This window comes from Trichomonas vaginalis, chromosome I (genome assembly GCF_026262505.1).
Source record: "Trichomonas vaginalis G3 chromosome I, whole genome shotgun sequence".
NCBI lineage: Eukaryota > Parabasalia > Trichomonadida > Trichomonadidae > Trichomonas > Trichomonas vaginalis.
The window spans coordinates 6,200,908-6,219,866 of NC_067203.1; the positions used below are offsets into that span (position 1 = coordinate 6,200,908).

Below are 18,959 nucleotides of genomic sequence, written 5' to 3' on the forward strand. Positions count from 1 at the left end.
GATTTTATTGCATTTGCACAAATAATTTTAAGATATTTCGAGATTTGTCGAATTTTCTTACTAAAACACCCCGATACTATAAAACTTTATGCGTAAAGGATGCAATTTGCAGTATCAATGTTCTGAATATGACATTTTTCTCCCTAATAACACAGTTTCCAATTCTCTAATATTCATAAAAAGTGACAGTTTTAAAAATTTTATTTCTATTAGGTTTCGTAATCCAAAATTCATTAAACAGCGACAATTTCGAGTCGCTGAAGCAATCAGGAAAACCACTGGTTGTCAGGTTTAGTTCAGAACATTTCAAAAACAGCGTCAGATTGAATTTCGATTGGGAGACATTTTCTGAACAGTACAGAGATATTCCAAATGTAACGATAGCTTACATCAACTGCGGAAAGTACAGACGCTTGTGTTTGAAAGAGAATGAATGGGAACCACCAGCAATTCATTTATATATGAATAACCAAGTACATATTTATGATGGTGGTATGTCACACGATTCACTTAATGCATGGCTAGCAAATAAAACCGGATTAATTGGAAATTCGGTTCAATCAAACTTATTATCACCAAATAACAAGACATGGCATCAATTATTCAACCAGAAATCATGCATATTTACACTATTTTATGAAGATAAATTCAAAGAAAAAGAAGAACTTTTGAATGAAATGAAAATCACTGCAGATGCATTTCAAAGAGAAAAAGACGTTGCTGTTTGCGAAATTAACATACACAAATTCAGATCTTTCTTCTTTGATTTTAAAATCAGAAAAACTCCAAGATTTCAGTTAAATGTTAACAATGAAGAGATTCTTTATGAAGGACATCGCAATGCGAAGGATATGGTTAGCTTTATAAACAGCTACTGCGATAAAATGAGAACAGAAAAAGGAACATTAAACCAAAATGCAGGAATTATTGAAGAATTCCAGCCAACAGTTATAGAATTTTTGAAATCACCATCAGAAAAACAATTGAAGAGCTTATTGACTAAAGAATCCGCAAATGTTTACATTGATATCATGAAATCTATCCTTGATCATGATGTTAACTGGATTTACAAGGAATCAGAACGTCTCCAACACGAGTTTGATGCTCTTCCTTCTGGAAGTATTCCTTCTGATGACGAAATCATCAGGTTTAATGTTATTTCAGAATTTATTTCGCTCAAAGAGGATAATAAGCTTTAAATAATAATAGATTTTGTTTCCCACAGTATTGCATCATTCAATTGATGCAATATTGCCAAAATTTGTTTTTATGTTTTAAAATATATCTGTTTATTCTTGAAAATTACTTATTTTATTCATTTTTATGCATTTTTCTAGTTAGTAAAAGCAAATATTGAATTCTCATCACAGATTTGGCTCTAGACAACAAAATATAAGATAAATAAGTTAAAAATGACAGCAATAAATACAGTTGTCAAATACATTCAGGTCAATTTATTTATAAAATTTCATGGATGATGAAGATCCTTTCGATCTCGATAAAATTACTAATGAGCGAAAGGAGGAAGTACTTTCAGCAACTTATTATGACTACAACCAATTAAATTTTATAGATTCACTTCATAAAACAGCAAATAATTTGTATATCGATTTTTCTAATGATGTTATCAACTCAAGTGACCAAAATCAAGAATTAATGTTTCTTGCACACCAAATTTCTTCGGCTGATAAAGATTTAATCAAAAGTATAATCTCACCAGAAATATTAATCTATTTATATAACGCATTTATGGCTTCTTCACCAAACGATGCACGATTGCCATTTATAAGTTACATAATATATTACGCTCTTCTTAATGTAGATGAAATAGATATTTTTATGACCCCAGAATTCATTGAAAAGATATTTACTTTAAACAAGAATGTTTCACAAGATGTTAGAGACAATATAGAACACATATTTGCATTTCTAAATTACCGGTATAATTTTAGCCAAAATTGCCCTCCAGAAATCGCATTTGAATATATCAAGGCTATTACAAATCCTATTGTTCAAGCTTGTTGCTATAGCAATCTTAATCAAAGGAACAATAAATTCCAACCAGATGAACTACTTTCGCTAATAGATTTCGGATTTGCTATTCTTTCAAATAGCAATGATGACAAGACAAGTGATACAATACTTGCAGGCTTGGCAATCAATCTTTCAGAATTAGATAATATTTCTCCTTATCGTGGCGCCGAAGCTATTGTTTTACTTAATCAATCTGATTCTATAGGCAAGATATTATATTTGCTTCAAACAAAAACGGCTTCTTTTAATGCAGCAGCAGTAATTTATTTTCTCATGAAATTTGGCTTCAAATCACCAGAGTTTATTGATGATTTATTGAATATAATTCAAAATTCATTAGAACATCCAGATAATGTCGAAATTTTGGAAAGTATTCTCAAATTATACTCAAAAATCATCAAATTCAATGATATTCCAGTGAAGACAGAGCATTTCGATATGTTTGAAGATGTGTACTATGAATCCCCTCTCAAATTGAAGAACCAAATTCTGAATCTTTTGCAATCTTTCATAGAAAGGGATGGAAAGCAATTTAGTCTATGTTTTTCAAATGAATTCATAAAAGAAATTTTAGATACTGCAATAAATTGTCCAGATAATAGTGCAAAGTATCCATTAGACTTATTATCAGCTCTTTTTTTAATTAATCATCCATCAATTCGTGATTTGCGTGATACAGAAGAATTATATTCCCTGCAAGATCGAATTCATGAAATTAAACAATCATATTATTACGGAGAGTTAAATAAGAGTGCTGATAAATGCTTGATTGCATTAGATACATTTATTGACAGTATTAGGTCCTACAACTCGGATTTATCTGATTAATATCAATTTTTTTTTCTCTCTCTGATATAATAAATATAGATGTTTATTAACTATTATTAATGTAGAATAACAGTATTAACTTTTATAAATAGGTCATCATAGGATATGTATCACTCTTTGAAAGTAATCTCAGCTCCTTATGTTTAAATAGATATCTTTCTAATGGAGTAAACATCAATGAAAAAAATAAAAATGGATATACTGCTCTTTAATTCGCAACAATGAATGATAGTAAAGGAACTATTGAAATTTTGCCTGGAGCAAACATCAATGAAAAAGATAAAAATGGATATACTGCTCTTTAATTCGCAACAATGAATGATAGTAAAGGAACTATTGAAATTTTGCCTGGAGCAAACATCAATGAAAAAGATAAAAATGGATATACTGCTCTTTAATTCGCAACAATGAATGATAGTAAAGGAACTATTGAAATTTTGCCTGGAGCAAGCATCAATGAAAAAGATAAAAAAGGTCCTTCATATTGCTCTAACAAACCAAAAGTATGCAGCAACAGATCTTCTTCTTTCCCTTATTTGAAATATCAAAATCCTGAATTATCAAAGGTCCACTTACGTAAAGTCCTTTCATGAGCCTTGTAGTGGATTTTCGGCCTTGTAGTGTCGATTTTATGGCGATGTAAACCTCTTGATGACACTGTAAAGTTGTATTTTACATGACATTTTTCTGGTTTACCCATGACATCCTTTCAATTTTTTTGATCATTAAAATATAGACAAGATTAGAAAAAAAAGCTAATTTAAAACATAAAATAAATATAACCTAGTGATTACTTCCTCTTAGAATTAGATTTCCTTGGCTTTGGAGGTTCTTCATCTGAATCAGAATCTAATAATTTCCTTTTTGGAGTCGATTTCTTTGGCTTAGGTGGTTCATCATCATCAGAACTAATTAATGGTTTCTTTGGAGCCGATTTCTTTGGCTTTGGAAGTTCTTCTTCCGAATCAGAATCCAATAATTTTCTCTTTGGTGCTGATTTCTTAGGTTTTGGAGGCTCATCATCATCTGAGCTAATTAATGACTTCTTAGGAGTAGACTTCTTTGGCTTTGGAGGTTCTTCGTCATCAGAATCCAATAATTTTCTCTTCGGAGCCGATTTCTTTGGTTTCGGAGGTTCGTCATCATCAGAACTAACTATTGGCTTCTTCGAATTTGATTTCTTTGGCTTTATTTCCTCTTCATCTGAATCAAGATTTTTCTTTTTCGGCGTAGACTTCTTTGGCTTTGGTGGCTCATCATCATCCGAGCTAAACAACTCTTTCTTCGAATTAAATTTCTTCGGTTTCGGTGATTCATCGTCTGAATCAAGAATTCTTTTCTTTGGAGTCGACTTCTTTGGTTTTGGCTCCTCTTCTTCATCATCAGAGTCTTCTAGTCTTCTCTTTGGTTTCCTTTCTTGTTCAATGCTTCTCTTCTTTGGAGATTTCTTTGGAATTTCTTCTTCTTCAGGTTCATCATCGTCATCCAGCTTCAATTTTCTCTTCGGAGTATTGGACTTCTTTGGTTTCACCTGTATTTCATCTTCGCTCTCTGAATCAGGTTTAAGGGACCTCTTTTTTGTCACTTTTTGTCCGAAAACTTTTTCATCATTGATATCAAAGTTTTTAGACTTAATAACATCATCTTCATCAGAATCATCAGAGCTTACTATGATCACAGGTTGTTCCTTTTGATCAGGTTCGATGAAAGCAACTCTTGAATGTGGCGGATTACTTGTTTTGTTGCTAATTACCTCTGGCTCCTTGTTTTCAACGATCAATGGCATTGTTCCTGGCAATGTAATGACCTGTGTCATTATTTCTGGTGCTTCGAAGGCGGAAACGTCTTCTTCAATGACATATCTCATTGAATCTGTTTCGTAAACGGCCATTTCACCAATATCTATCTCCGTAATGTCGCCACCATCCTCGACAACCTCTCCTTCATGTTGGTACGGCAATGGGAGATTGAATTCCTTGCAAACGGCCGAATGTTTCGAACCGTTTTTGAATTTTCGGGATAAATAAGCGACATCTTCTGTTTCCAAGTACGGACAACCGAGTCCAAGTCTTCTGCGGCGTGCATAGACTGCGTTGAGTGCTGATGATTGGAGTTCTGTTAACTGCCTGATCGTTGCCTTGTTCTTTTTAGATAATTCAATTGTCGCAAGCATATCTGACATGGAGAACTGGAATTCAACGAGCGCTGGTGCTGAAACAACTGCATCTGCAAGCTCCATCCAGATTTGGATACCTCTTAAACCGTTATCTGTGATATCGAAATGTTTCAGTGTAGGAATGGCTCGGAGAGCGCCAACAGCAAGGGATACACCTCTATCACCAAGTCCATTGTTGCTCAGATCAAGATATTTGAGCTTTCTGGCAGAAATTTGTTCGATAAGTGGATAAATGGCGGATTCTAGCTTCATTGTTGGGCCACCTTGGATAATAAGGTATTTAAGTGACTTGATCTCGATGATTCCTGGGAGAATGTTCAAGATATTTTCTGTCTTTGAAGAAAAGTTACGAGAAAGGGAAAGGCGCTTGAGTTTTGGCATCATTATTAATAATGGTAAGAAGTTCTTGAGGTCTGTTGCGTTCATTCCGTTCTCATCCAAAATAATTGATCTCCATTTTTCGAGATTGCTATCAAGGAAGGCTCCGAACATCGGCATGAGTGCAGCTCCATGTATTGCGAGGTTGCTGAGGTTCAAATCGAATCTCTTCAGGTTATCATTTTCAGCAATAGCTTCAATTACATGGGTAATGCTCTTTGGAGCCAATCCAGTACCGCTAATATCAAGCATCTCCAAGGTCTTGGACTCTCTGATGAATTCAAGTAAGTCTTCAAGGGCTGCAAGGTTAATTTGGGTTCCAGAGAGGGTTAAATGGGTCAGAGGAGGTGCGTAACGGCGGATAAGGCTCAGAATTGCCTGACCACTGTTGGCAATTCCACCCAAATCGAGTTTCTTCAGCTCATCGCTTTGACAATCGAGCCATTTATCAAATGAGGCCACACAGTCCTGGGAAAACTCAGCGCCATGGATCTGGAGAACCTCCATAGAGCGTTGGAATGTGTTTGCTTCGAGAGCTTTGAATAATTCGTTTGTTTGGTTCGCTTTTATGCCGCAATTATTAAGGGAAAGGACTCTGATCGGTTCCTTTTGTGCAGAAACAATGACTGGGAAGAAGTCAAAGTCAGTAATTTTATTTTGATCTAAACACCAGTAAGCGACAGGTAATTCTCTGTTTGCTTTGAGAGCTTCTGATATCTGTTTCATACCTTGCGTGATTTGGCAATTTACGAAGTAAAGAATCTTAATTGAAGTACTTTTTGAAATAATATCAGCAATTCCTGTGAAAAGCTCAGGCTGAGAAACATTTACGCAGCAGAAACCTGATGTGAACTTCATATAGTCAACAGCTTTCAAAACAGGCAAAAGATCTCTTCTATCAATAAAAAGATCAACAGGAAGTAATGAAATATCGAAAACTCCATTTCGAGCAAGAACCATTGAGTGAAGGAAACGAACAGCTTCGTTTCTAAATGGTCTCATTTCCTTTGCACAAAGAGATGCGTATGCAAATTGGAATTTTTGCGAATTTGAAAGTGGTAATTTGATAGGTGGGAAGAGGGACATATCGTAAGAACGTAGCTCGCATGTTTCTTCTATTGTTAAATTGGAAAATACAATTTGATAGTTTCTGTAAAGAATTTGAGCAACACGGAGTGCTTCAGGTGCAGTAATAACAAGAGATGTATCTTCCGATTGTGCTAAAAGGTATTTTTCTTTTGAGTATGCGATTAAAATAATATCTGCTAGGTAAATTCTTGCCATTTTCTCGAGTTTTTTACCATTTTTCTTGTAGGCATAAAGAATGAATGGTGTGCAAACTACGTAACAATCTTTGTAAAGTGTCTTGAAGTTTCGAATATCAGATCTAAAGGCAATTAATATATTTTTATGGCCTTCAACTATTGCTCCCTTAACCATCTCGATTTCCTCAGGTGTCATTCGAGGATACCGCTCTGGTTCGGGAATATTCATCTTCATACGCTGCATTTTTTTTTTAATTTATTGAAAATTTTTTTTGTTGTAAACTTTTTTTCACTAGAAATTATTCGTTACATCTAAGAAAAAACAATATAATTCTAATATAGCATTCTTATAATTAGCTCGATTTAGATTTCCAATTTGGTGGTGATGCCTAGCAATTCTCCAAAATATTTTTCCTTTGAATACAATAAATACCGTCATTACTCTTGTCAAACACATTCAAATCTACTTATTGAACAATTGACTTTGGTTTCTTTTCCTCATTTTGAGTTAGGAATATTATTCTTAGTATAGGGCATATTATCGAGAGAAAAGCTAAGTTATTGAGACTAAATGCATAATATAGACTTTCACAAATATATTATAAAACCAATTTCATTTGATAATTATTAAACAAAATTAAAGCAAACAAGCATACTAATTCTATAAGATAAGACTAGGGCAAAATTACTCTATGAATTAGATTTAATTTAATATTATTATATAAAAAATCTTTATTATCTATTTAGAAATCATCAAGTGGATCCCAATCTCTAACAGAAGGTAAAAATGCAGAATTAGAATGCGGCATTGTCTTATTATTTGACGGCATCTGCAAATCCCAATCAAATGTTGGTCCGTCAAATGCTGTAGCGGTATCATCCCATGTATCATTAGTATAATTAATAGTGGAAAAGCAATCCACTGACATTGAAGTAGCTAAGTCTGAATGATGATTTGTTTCTGGATCGAATGGGCTTCCTTCGTCCATATTTGGAAGATCAAGTTCGATTTGGCGTGGTTTTGTAGGTGGAGGAGGTCTGATCTGTTGAGGTACGTAAGGCTGCATCGGTTGAAATTGCTGGAGTGGCCTTGGCATGGCTTGAAATGGCGGTGGTGGAGAGATATTTTGAGCAGCTGGCCTTTTTTCATCATATAGATCATCATCTGTAATAGCTGGAAGCTGAACATGAGAAAATGAAGATAAGAAACAAAAATGAGCATCATTTGATGCAAAGCGTACAGTCCATTGTCTAAGAATATTCTGTTCATTCTGTAAAGAAGGCATTACTGCAACTACGCAACTTCGAGCTTTCGCTTTAGTTCTGAGTGCAACATAACCCATTTGCTGGAAGCTTCCATTGATGGAAGACTTACATCTACCAAGGAAATTTTTGAGCTGACGTGTATTGACACAGATAAAAGGTCCGGCGAAGCATACACCTACTAATACACTTCTTTCTTCTTGATGAACGTCACTTCTTTCGATGAATTTAAGCACTGTAATTAATTCCTTACGGAAAGTAACGATACGTCGATCTTTTGATGAAATTTTTTGCCCTTGAAGGAAATTTGATCGAAGTCGCATGAACTCAGTGCGATCTTCTGGTGATAGAACACTCCAATAACTTGGAGGAAGTGATATTTCTTGATTCCGCATAGATAGATGGGGTTCCATTTACTTTCTTCGAAATTGAATCAAACTGCAATTTATAATCGTTACTAATATGTTGTATTATAACAAGCAGTAAAGATATAAAAATAAAATCTTTCTATCGTCTCCAAAATTGAATTGATATCGATAAAGGACAATAGGAAATTTCACATCATTCCCCCAAAATTTTGATTAAATATTTGGCGTTTATAATTTATTGAAATCGTACTGTCTAAACATAACTAAATCTAATGGCAGAAAGGGTTTTGCAAATAAATCATTTTTCAATATTGGACGGTAATTTCTAAATATTTCTTATCGATAACAGATACCTTGGTTCATTCCATTCTCATTGACCGGACCAATAGAATCATACCGAACAGGACAATTTAATTTTTATCAATTTTCAAACATCGAAATTTTTGAAAATTATCTTTTCTTTTATAATTCTTTGAGATAAAAGAGTAGCACAAAGAAAATTATATCTATTATTAATTATTAGAACATTTTTTTAAATGTCGAATGATGAACTTATGCAAACTTTGAATAAGGTTTCAGAACTAACTGCAAAAGTTGCAAGTGCAGAGAAAATAATCCAAGAAACCGATTCTTCTGAAAACGAACAAGAGAGGAAAAAGAAAATTATAGAAACCAAAGAAGAACTTGCTAAAACAAAAGAACAAATTGATCAATTTAAAGCTCAAATCATTCTTATGCAAGAACAATTTAAACTTCAACTCCAACAGCAAAGAAAATTGATGCAAAATACAAAGTAAATCCACTAAACTCACTAATGTTTGTCCAAAGATCTCAAAATAAATGATAATAGATATGAAAAGCAATTGAATTTCGTTATCAATTAATTTATTTTTGTTAACGAATTAGAATTTTCTTGAAACAATGCAAAATATCATCAACACACAAATATTGAACTGTATTCTGTCGCATTGTGACATTTACTACCATGAATTATATTTATTTTTTAATTTCTTTCCAGGCTATATTGATAAGAGTGCAAGAGCATGCTTTATTTACACTACATTCCAATTATTATATTAAAAAGATATATTGTTCAATAGTAAAAGCAAAATGTTTCTTAAATTCTATTTACTATTCTCTTATTCATCGATATTACATGTTTTCACTATTTTCTATAATCATTTCATTTGATTTCATATATTTTATAGAGATTTCAAAAAATAGCCTTAGCCATCCATAATAATTGTCATATTATGCGAAGGTATAAGGGAAAAGATACAAAACATAGAGGAAATGCTTTAATTAATTTTTTTTTTAAATATAAAAATACAAACAAGATTGTTTAAAAAACAAACAAACAAATTATTTTCCTGGAGCATCACCCCAAGGATTTTCTTCAATAACTTCATTTTGGAAGTATTCATCTGACCAATTATCAAGTTGAACTCTTGTGAAATGGAATTGCTCCTTTAGAGCTACTAAATCAACATGGTTTTTGGTGTAAAAACTCATGTGTAAAACATGAGACATTCTTGTAATTTTCCTTTTATCAAGTTGTTTGAAGTTAATTTCAATAACTGTGAGTTTTTCAAGTGTCGCAATAACAGCACTTGCAGTCAATATATTTTTAAGTTCACCAGATGTACAAAGATTCTTCAAAGTATGGATATTTTGGACAATTAAATCCATATTTCCTTTTGGATTTTCAGGATCAGGGAGTCCTAGCTGTAAATAGTAAAATAACATGGAAAATGCAAGTGTTGATGTAAATTCCGCTGCAGCACTGTCAATAGGAAGAAATGAAACTAATTCACCCATTGATTCTATTGGTAATTCTTTGAGTATCTCGGCAACAGCATTAGCAGATTTTCTCTGTTCAGATTTACTGAGTTCGCTAAGAGAATTTAGTAAATTTGATGGCAATACGTAGAATAATGGATTTCTTGAGATAGCTGATGTAAGAATTCCTCCTATTAGTATATAAACCATTTGTTTTATGACAGTCGTACTACATCTATGATACAATTGTGGTTTCATAAGTAAAATTGGATAAATTATCAGATTGCTATCAGTATTTAGTATTAATTTAAATAGATTATAAATGTATGAAAAATCCAGAATATCCATCGGTACAAATTTGAGTATATTAAAGATGGATTCCCCAAAAATAATATTTTTTGTTTTTGCAAGCGTCAAAAGAATCCTGTAAACAACTCTCGAATTTATCAAAATATCTTGTGGGGCTTTAAGTGCTGCATGATAAACCCATTTCTCAACTAACTCAAATTTATCAAATTCTGAATTTTTGTAAGTGTTTGTTGTTTCAATAAGATCAATTATTCCTTTGGGGAACTCGATATGTTTCTCACCGAAAATTGATCCATCTTCAAAATCAACTGTTTCATAATTTGCTTTTTCTTTAATTTCAGTAATATATTTCTTTTCTTGATTTTTAGTTTCTTGTGATTTAGACTCAGATAGATATTCTGTTTCTAATTTTCTTTCCTTTAGCAAATTATCGATATTCATTTCTCTTAAAAGTGCTTTTTCTTTTGCAGTTGGAGCATGTCTAGACCTCCAGAATTGTTGTATGTCTTCATCACCCGAAGATGATGAATAATCAAAGAGATTCTTTTTCATAAAAAATAAATAAAAAATTGCATAACGATTATTTTGTCACTTTTTACACACTTTTCCGGTTTTTGGCGGCTGTGGTCCGACCTTTTCAACAAATGTCTAAGCCAATGACTGAGGCACTCAAGAAGATCCAGGCACGCACTGAAGCCCAGAAGGCTGCCTACCTCAAGAAGAAGGAGGAGCTCGTCGCTGCTGCCAAGGCTAACGAAGCCAAGATCCAGGAGCGCGCTAAGAAGTACGCCGCTGAGTACGTCGCTCAGGTTAAGGCCGAAATCGATGCCGAGAACAAGGCCACAGCTGAAGGCGCTTTCTACGTCCCAGCCGAAGCTAAGTTCGCTTTCGTTATCCGTACAAAGGGTACAAACAAGCTCCACCCACATGTCCGCAAGATCCTCCACCTCTTCAGACTCAACCAGAAGCACAACGCTATCTTCGTTCGCCTTAACAAGGCTACAATCGAGATGCTCAAGCGCGTCACACCACAAGTTGCTTTCGGCTACCCATCTGTTGACATGGTCCGCAAGCTCATCTACAGACTCGGCACAGCTTCCCTCAACGGCCAGCGCATCCCAATTGTTGACAACCAGATCATCAAGGTTGCCCTTGGTCAGTTCGGTATTGAGTCTGTTGAAGACCTTGCTCACGAAATCTACACAGTTGGCCCACACTTCGCTGCTGCCAACCGCTTCCTTGCTGTCTTCAAGCTTCATGCTCCAAAGGGCGGCTACAAGAAGATCAACCGCGCTTACGTCGAGGGTGGTGACTACGGCAACCGCGAGCACCTCATCGATGAGCTTATCGAGAGAATGATCTAAATCATTTCTTTAGATTATACATTTTTCATACTAATTCAACTCTTTTTTATCGAGGAATTAATAATTATTCAATTACTTGATTTAAATTTAATTTTAAAATTTCATTTTTCTGAATAACGCTTTCAATTTATGAGCACTTTAGATAGTTTATGAGCGTGATATCGTTTAAATCTTCTTAATTTCAGTTTCAAAAAATTAAATAATATTATACTAGTGAATCATCAATTAAATGCTTGAATGTTATTCGTATTAATTTTTCAATAAGCTTCAAATGATTGTGTTGGTTTACTAATGAAATTAAGAAACATGATAAGAAGAATCGATAGTACATACATTTTAAATTCAAAAATTTCTATAAAAACAAAAAACATAATAATATTAAAAATTAGTATCTTTGTTGAGCTCTAGAAGAACCTCTTGGAGTCATCTTAATCGCTGCATAGTTTCTAATTCTTGGATTGACAGATGCGGGAGTAGCTCTAAGGGAAGATCTTTTAAGAGGCGTTGTTGTCATTCCTCCAGCTCTAGAAGTAATTCTTCCTGACGTCGTAGCTGTGTGCGAAGATCCTTCGATCTCAGAATCTATACGGTTTATTCTGTCTTGGAGTTTAGATTCGGCAATCTTTAGAGGATTGATTTCAGCATTTGCATCCATTTGTATTCTAAGCTTTTTTCTTTCCCATCGTTTTTCAAAACATTCTAATTGAGATTTTTGAGTTTCAATCAACTGCTTTCTTCTGGCTTCGAATGCTCTATTGAATTTGGCACGCTGAACTTCCATTTCTTCAAGTTCTAACTTATCTGCACGATCTCGGTAGAAAATTGCATCTTCATATCTTTTTGAATAAAAAAGATGCTTCTCTTGATCACGTAATTGTAGTACTTGTGGACTAAGCTTTCTGAAATTGGCTGGTAACGTAAAAGGGAAAGAATTGTTATTTTCTTCAAGTTCTTTTTGTTGATCGTTAATCAAAGCTTCTCTTTCAGCTTGATATTCTTGATCTGTTTCAGCTAATTTTTGGTTCCAATAGTCTTGAGTTTCTTGCAATTTCATCTGAGTCAAATTTAATTGGTCTTGTATTTGTGCTAGCATTGTAATTTTCGCTGCTGCATATGTAGCTTCGTATTTTCGTGAATTTAACTCTTGAATTAGATTCTCTGCGTGCTGTAAACCTCTATAATCTGCAACTAATTTAAGATCTTCAATTTTATCTTTTAATCCCTGAATAACTTCAGCTAATTGAGAATCATCAACTGTCTCTGTTGGTCTGCCATCCATTAATTCATCGACTAGTGGTGAAATAGGCTCATCAACAGTTGTAGAACGAGAAGTAGATCGAACAATAGTTTTTTGCCTGCGCGCAGATGTTGTCCTGTCTGTACCTAACTTTAAGCTTTTCATTAAAACTTGAATTCTTTTAACTTGAGCTGCATTTCCAGCAACAATTGCTTCGTTTTTTGCTGCTGAAAGTGGCATAAGTAATTGTGGATGATATTCAACAGGAATTTTCGCTAATGATCCACCGGCTACAAGAGCATCAACGTATTGACGCGTTTCTTCGGGCGAGAGACTCATTGTACGTTAGATGTCACTTTTTAAAAACGTGAATTTTTTTATTGAAGGTTCCTGAATTTCCAAATTTATATCTTTGAAATTAATGCAGATAAATAGCTTCTCTACCAAGCTTGACTTCAATCAGATATATGCTTGAGTTCCGAAGATTTTATTTCCGTTGATTTTCTATTAAGTATGGAATATTTATGATCCTATTAACAACTAAGAATATATTATTTTTTAATGAATATGAAATTGTATCAGAGTGACAAGGTCCGCATAAAATACTACAATGGAAGACATTTTTCTCATAAATAGAGCATGATAAACGATTATTCTCCACTGGCAATCAAAAATAATATTTCAGCATAATAATTTCCTCTTTCTTCATGAGAATTGCATATTTCTCTGATATTTCATTGAATAAGTTTGCATTTTCTGTTCAATTCTGTCTGAAACTCCACAACATTTGTGAAATGTCGGTCGGTTTTTTATTCAACATATTTTATTTCGTTGGCGTAGTACTATCCAGATTGAATCCCTTCCTAAACATGTCATGCATTTTTGGAAGACTGTATCCAGTGAACTCATGTGCAACTTCACCAGGATGAATATAATATAACTCATCACATCTAACAATTTCATGTACAAAAAATGCGCAAAAACAATTATTATACATTCAATTTACTTTCTAAAGAAAATCTTCGAAAATACCAGAAAACTAAAGGATATTTTATGTAAGAGCATTATTTTATCGCACCATGTGAAATAAGAAATCCAGTCATTTCTTTATGATTCTTATCAATGGCAATATTAAGAGCAGTTTTTCCATCTCCATCTTTTTCATTGATATTTGCACCATGTGAAATAAGAAGTTCAGCTGATCTTTTACAATTAAATTCTGCTGCTACTTGAAGAGCTGTTTTTCCATCTCTATCTTTTTCATTGATATTTGCGCCATGTGAAATAAGAAGTTCAGCTATTTCCTTACTATTAATATATGCTGCATAATGAAGAACTGTTTGTCCATTATTATCTTTTTCATTGACATTTGCACCATGTGAAATAAGAAGTTCAGCTGTTTCCTTACAATTGAACAGAGCTGCCATATGGAGTGCGGTTCTGTTATATGCATCTTTTTCATTGATATTTGCACCATGTGAAATAAGAACTTCTGCAATTTCTTTACTATTATAATATGTCGCAATATGTAGAGCGGTTTTTCCATTTTGAATTTTTCCATTGATATTCGCACCATGTGAAAGGAAGTATTCCAAAAGGGATGGAATATTAAAAATCGGTGAATAAACAAAACAATTGTTTATATCATTAGTTTGATCGAAATAAACCAAAAAGATTTCAAGATTATTGTAAAATCCAATGGATTCTAAATCGATCTTGATATTGTATTCATTCATCAAGAATGTAACAAAATCAACGTTGTGCGAAACAATCGCATATTCCATTGTACAGATATCTGGTGTTTGATATTTTAAACATTCGCTCATGATCTCTTGATTTCGTCCTAAAAATGAAATTTGTAAACATGTATCAGTTATTTCTGACTTAAATTTCGTTCTTAATAGCTTGAAACAATCAACTGCTCCATGATAACAACATAATTCAAATAATGAATATCCTTCGTAAGAGTCTGGATATAAATCACTTTTAAGTTTTTGATCTTTATCAAATTCTTCTCTTTCAGTTAATATGATGAATTTTTCTTTGTCATTATACATAATTGCTCTGTAAATTGTATCTTCTGAATGAATATCGAGATTTTCTGTTTTAAAAATTTCGACATTCTTAGATTTGTCTAATTTAATTCCATATTCTTTATAAAAAAGGAAGTTTGAAATAAATTCAACACGGTTGACATCTATGATATGGTAATCATCAGATATGAGTTTGGCAAGAAATAAATATGACTTTGTATAGCGATTATTATACGGAATTATATTTAAAATGTCTCGCATAATTATTCGGGCAGGCTATTTATTTGAATCAATCAATTCTGTTTTGATCATTTTGTAAATTGACTTTAATTCTTCTTCATTTTCCGTTTTTAGCTGATACAATGCAATATATGAATCGATGCAATATTTACAGATACTTCGTAATTTGTTGTATTTGCTTGGATGAACGTCTTGGTCGGACATAAATAATTTACCACCTTTAAATTCAAAAAGTGTAAAACTTCAGAATCCACAATAATATATTATTTGGATATTATATATAGTTACAAATATTATTGCCACTCAAAAAATCACGATTTCAATTTTTCTCGCAATCCAGCCTTGAAATATATATAAATTTTACTAAATATAAGCATTATATTATATGCTAATTGACTTTTTGCAAAGTTGGTAGTTAAACATGTATATATATATATTCCTCCAAAGTTCTTTCAATGAAATTGAAAGGGAGGAAAATGTTTTTACCCTCATCAAAACTTAAGACAATTCTAACTTCATTATGATTTGAAATGTGCATTGAAGCATGAAATGTTTTTGAAAGAGCAACTGACAATATAATTATAATGAATTTTTTTTCCTCTACAAATACTTTATATGAAAACATATTTAGTAAATTAACAATACAAACAAATAATTAGTTTAGTCCTCTTGTTGATTCGAAATGAGAAGTTTTTCAACAGCATCAGGAATTGATTGGCTTGGAGATAGTTCTAAGATATCTCTCAGCTGCTGATCTTGCTCAGTTAAGAAATTAATCCTAGATTTTAGCGCTTTAATGAAACTTTCAAATGTTCCTTCATCTAGTTTCGAAGAAACATTAAACATTGATGAGAATTGCAAGCCGATTTGAGATATAAGATTTCTCTTTGTTGATTCAATGCTATTCTTCATTTCTTCGAGTCTCTTCTGGTATTCAGTTTCTACAGATAAAATTCCAAGTTTGATCTTTGATTCTTCGCAAAGTTTCTCTCGTTCTAGTTCCGCTTTTGTTGCATTAAGTTCAATCTCAAGTTTTTTAATTTTGAGCTGCAAAATTGATGAATTTTCTTTTTCTTTATTATGCTGATCTTGCAATTCTGAGATTTTTGTGTTCAAACTATCAACGTTTGCTTTATTCTCTTGCGAGACAGAGCTATTATTTTGAGATAAATTAATGATTTTTTCCTCAAAAAGCTTTCTCTCAGAATCAATCCTTTCTTTCATCATTTTCTCAGTATTACTAAGATTCACTTTGAGTTCTTTGATTTCATTTGTTTTAGATTCACATCTATCAGTTAATTCATCGATTTGAGCTTCATATTGCTTTTCTTTGCCAATATATGCTCTAATTGCTGACTGTTTCTCATTTATTTCGTCTTTTTGTTTCTGGATTTCTGACAAAAGAGTCAGCAATTTTTGTTCATAAGTTTGTTTTTGAGAATCTAAAGCAATGATAAGATCATTTATCTTTTTATCATTAATAGATAATGATTCTTTGGCTTCATTTGCAGTTTTTTCATAGCGAGATTGAAGATTTTCGTTTTGAGTTTGCAATTCTTTAATTTGTGAATTCAATTTCTTGATTTCACGTTTAAACTCTTTTGCTAAAACTAATTTTTCTTTTTCATTCTGCTGAATATTTGACTCTAATTTTGAAATTTGATTTCCTTGCTTTTGATATGAAGAATTAAGAGCATCAATTGTTTGCTTCATTTCATGTATAGTTTCCAATGCTAATTCAGGTGTTTCTGAATCTAATTCAGTATACAATGAAAATAAAATTTCATCACAATGTTTATTTTGTTGAATAAGGGAATTAACGTTTTGTTCTAGCTCTCTAACATATTTATTGATTTCATATGCGAATTGGTCTTTGTTTTTAGTAACATTCTGATCTAATTTGAGATTTGCAAATATTTCATTGACATTTGTATAAAATCTTTGTTCATTATTATTTAATTCTTCAAATTTGTTCTTTTCTGTTTCAATATCTTTTGTTAGATTCTCAATTCTTGATGAATACCATTTTGCTATTGCAGATAAAACAGTTTTAAGTTTTGTAGGTGTTCTTAATGTTGGATTTGCAGAGATATCAGTAATAATATTTGATAATTCTGCAGGAAATTCTTTACACGTCCAATATGCAATTGGAATCATTGCAGATTCATCTATTTTTGATGTTGATGAAATCAATTTTTCTCTGATTGATTTATTCTCTAATTTGATGTTATCTCTTTCTGTTTGGAGTTCAAAAATAACTTTATCTTTTTCTTGAATCGAAATTTGAAGTTCCTTAAGTTTATTTGAGGCATCAGCCACTTGTTTATTGATTTGTTCATTATCAGATTTCAAGTTATTCATTGTTTCATTGTTAAAATCTATTTCTGCTCTTGATTTTTCTAAATCTAATTTCAAATTTCTGTTTTGTTCATTTAAAGATTCAATATTTTGTTTACTAGACTTCAAGACTGCTATTTGATCCTTATATTTATCTGTTAAATCGTTTAATTGCGAATTTAATTTTTCATTTTGAATTTTCAGCTTAGAATTCTCATTTTGGGAAAGAGAATAATTATGTTCTAAGTTATCTATCTTTTTATGCATTTGAGACTGTTTCTTTTCGATTTTTGAACTTTTTGAAATTAATTCGGAAATTTCTTCCTGAAGCTTGCTATTTTCTGCTTTTAACTTACTTATTTCAGCATTTTTGTTTTCAATTGTTGAGTTAAGTTTAATAATTTCATTTATTTTCATATTTTCAAATTCATTTCTTGTAATTTGAAGTTGTGTTTGAGCAGCAGTCATATCTTTAAGGCGCTGGTCTGATTCTATGGTTCTATCTGCAAGTTTCTGTTGAAGTGATTGTATTTTCTTTTCTTGATGCAAAAATGCTTGTTTGAAAGATTTCAACTGTTTTTCAAAAGATTTTTGTTGCTCTTGAAGCTTCAATTCATATTCTTTAGATACAGAAGCTTTTACTGACTCTTGAACTTCACGAATTTGTTGTTGAAAATCATTTTCAGAATCAGATTTTGTTGGTTGAATATTTTGTGGTTGTTTTACTGGTGTTTCAATGGTTTTGATTACTTCTTTTGGTGGTTTTGAAAACTGCTCTTGTAATTTATCAACACTATCAACCGAAACTTCAAAATAAGCGGAAGCAAATTGATAAATTTGATCAATTTTATGCTGAATAGAAGATATTTCTGTTTTATAATGCATTTCTTTATCTTTTAATTGATTATTATATTTATCTTCCGATTTTGAAATTGATTCTTGATAAGATTTGATTTTTTCTTGAAGATTAAGTATTTCTCGTTGATGAGCAGCTATCATTTGCGTCTTTTCATCATTGAATTTTGATTCAAGTAGTTTTATTTTGTTATTTAAAATGTCTATTTTGTTTTGATGTTCATTTATTTCTAGAATTTTATCTGATATGCTTTTATTAAGCGATGCATTTTCGTTTTGCAATTGATTGAAGGCTTCATTAATTTGTAACGCATTTTGAAATTGGGAATTAAGTTTCTCATTTTCGGCTTTCAATACTTCATTCTCGTGCTGAATTGCTTGAATCATTTCTGGCGTGATTTCGTCTGATTTTTGAGCCAGCTGATTAGGCGATGTATCCATTAAAAAATTATCAATTATATAAAATGGAAAATCATAAATTGTGATATAAATT

At 32.2% G+C, this 18,959-nt stretch overlaps 11 protein-coding genes across 11 annotated transcripts; 4 read left to right on the forward strand and 7 right to left on the reverse strand.

Annotated features, from left to right (window-relative positions):
- Positions 1-217: 217 nt before the first annotated feature.
- On the forward strand, positions 218-1,222 carry TVAGG3_0938310 (cell redox homeostasis; the record flags this gene model as incomplete). The annotated part of the gene is made up of 1 exon (XM_001306743.1): positions 462-1,199. One exon carries the CDS (start codon positions 462-464, stop codon positions 1,197-1,199), a length of 738 nt encoding a protein of 245 aa, XP_001306744.1.
- Positions 1,223-1,437: 215 nt separating this feature from the next.
- Positions 1,438-3,506, forward strand: TVAGG3_0938320 (armadillo (ARM) repeat-containing protein family; the record flags this gene model as incomplete). The annotated part of the gene is made up of 1 exon (XM_001306742.1): positions 1,471-2,862. The coding sequence occupies one exon, from the start codon at positions 1,471-1,473 to the stop codon at positions 2,860-2,862; it is 1,392 nt and encodes a 463-aa protein (XP_001306743.1).
- A 94-nt stretch (positions 3,507-3,600) lies between these two features.
- On the reverse strand, positions 3,601-7,157 carry TVAGG3_0938330 (uncharacterized protein; the record flags this gene model as incomplete). The annotated part of the gene is made up of 1 exon (XM_001306741.1): positions 3,653-6,925. The coding sequence occupies one exon, from the start codon at positions 6,923-6,925 to the stop codon at positions 3,653-3,655; it is 3,273 nt and encodes a 1,090-aa protein (XP_001306742.1).
- Positions 7,158-7,411: 254 nt separating this feature from the next.
- TVAGG3_0938340 (transcription-initiator DNA-binding domain ibd family) lies at positions 7,412-8,362 on the reverse strand (the record flags this gene model as incomplete). The annotated part of the gene is made up of 1 exon (XM_001306740.1): positions 7,425-8,357. One exon carries the CDS (start codon positions 8,355-8,357, stop codon positions 7,425-7,427), a length of 933 nt encoding a protein of 310 aa, XP_001306741.1.
- Positions 8,363-8,848: 486 nt separating this feature from the next.
- Positions 8,849-9,109, forward strand: TVAGG3_0938350 (uncharacterized protein; the record flags this gene model as incomplete). The annotated part of the gene is made up of 1 exon (XM_001306739.1): positions 8,849-9,109. The coding sequence occupies one exon, from the start codon at positions 8,849-8,851 to the stop codon at positions 9,107-9,109; it is 261 nt and encodes an 86-aa protein (XP_001306740.1).
- A 565-nt stretch (positions 9,110-9,674) lies between these two features.
- Positions 9,675-10,952, reverse strand: TVAGG3_0938360 (uncharacterized protein; the record flags this gene model as incomplete). Its single annotated transcript, XM_001306738.1, has 1 exon — positions 9,675-10,952. The coding sequence occupies one exon, from the start codon at positions 10,950-10,952 to the stop codon at positions 9,675-9,677; it is 1,278 nt and encodes a 425-aa protein (XP_001306739.1).
- A 79-nt stretch (positions 10,953-11,031) lies between these two features.
- TVAGG3_0938370 (maturation of LSU-rRNA from tricistronic rRNA transcript (SSU-rRNA, 5.8S rRNA, LSU-rRNA)) lies at positions 11,032-11,821 on the forward strand (the record flags this gene model as incomplete). Its single annotated transcript, XM_001306737.2, has 1 exon — positions 11,045-11,764. One exon carries the CDS (start codon positions 11,045-11,047, stop codon positions 11,762-11,764), a length of 720 nt encoding a protein of 239 aa, XP_001306738.1.
- Positions 11,822-12,043: 222 nt separating this feature from the next.
- On the reverse strand, positions 12,044-13,513 carry TVAGG3_0938380 (uncharacterized protein; the record flags this gene model as incomplete). Its single annotated transcript, XM_001306736.1, has 1 exon — positions 12,150-13,340. The coding sequence occupies one exon, from the start codon at positions 13,338-13,340 to the stop codon at positions 12,150-12,152; it is 1,191 nt and encodes a 396-aa protein (XP_001306737.1).
- A 552-nt stretch (positions 13,514-14,065) lies between these two features.
- On the reverse strand, positions 14,066-15,295 carry TVAGG3_0938390 (protein ubiquitination; the record flags this gene model as incomplete). Its single annotated transcript, XM_001306735.1, has 1 exon — positions 14,066-15,295. One exon carries the CDS (start codon positions 15,293-15,295, stop codon positions 14,066-14,068), a length of 1,230 nt encoding a protein of 409 aa, XP_001306736.1.
- Positions 15,296-15,310: 15 nt separating this feature from the next.
- On the reverse strand, positions 15,311-15,478 carry TVAGG3_0938400 (protein ubiquitination; the record flags this gene model as incomplete). The annotated part of the gene is made up of 1 exon (XM_001306734.1): positions 15,311-15,478. One exon carries the CDS (start codon positions 15,476-15,478, stop codon positions 15,311-15,313), a length of 168 nt encoding a protein of 55 aa, XP_001306735.1.
- A 456-nt stretch (positions 15,479-15,934) lies between these two features.
- TVAGG3_0938410 (biological adhesion protein) lies at positions 15,935-18,907 on the reverse strand (the record flags this gene model as incomplete). The annotated part of the gene is made up of 1 exon (XM_001306733.1): positions 15,935-18,907. One exon carries the CDS (start codon positions 18,905-18,907, stop codon positions 15,935-15,937), a length of 2,973 nt encoding a protein of 990 aa, XP_001306734.1.
- Between the last annotated feature and the right edge of the window lie 52 nt (positions 18,908-18,959).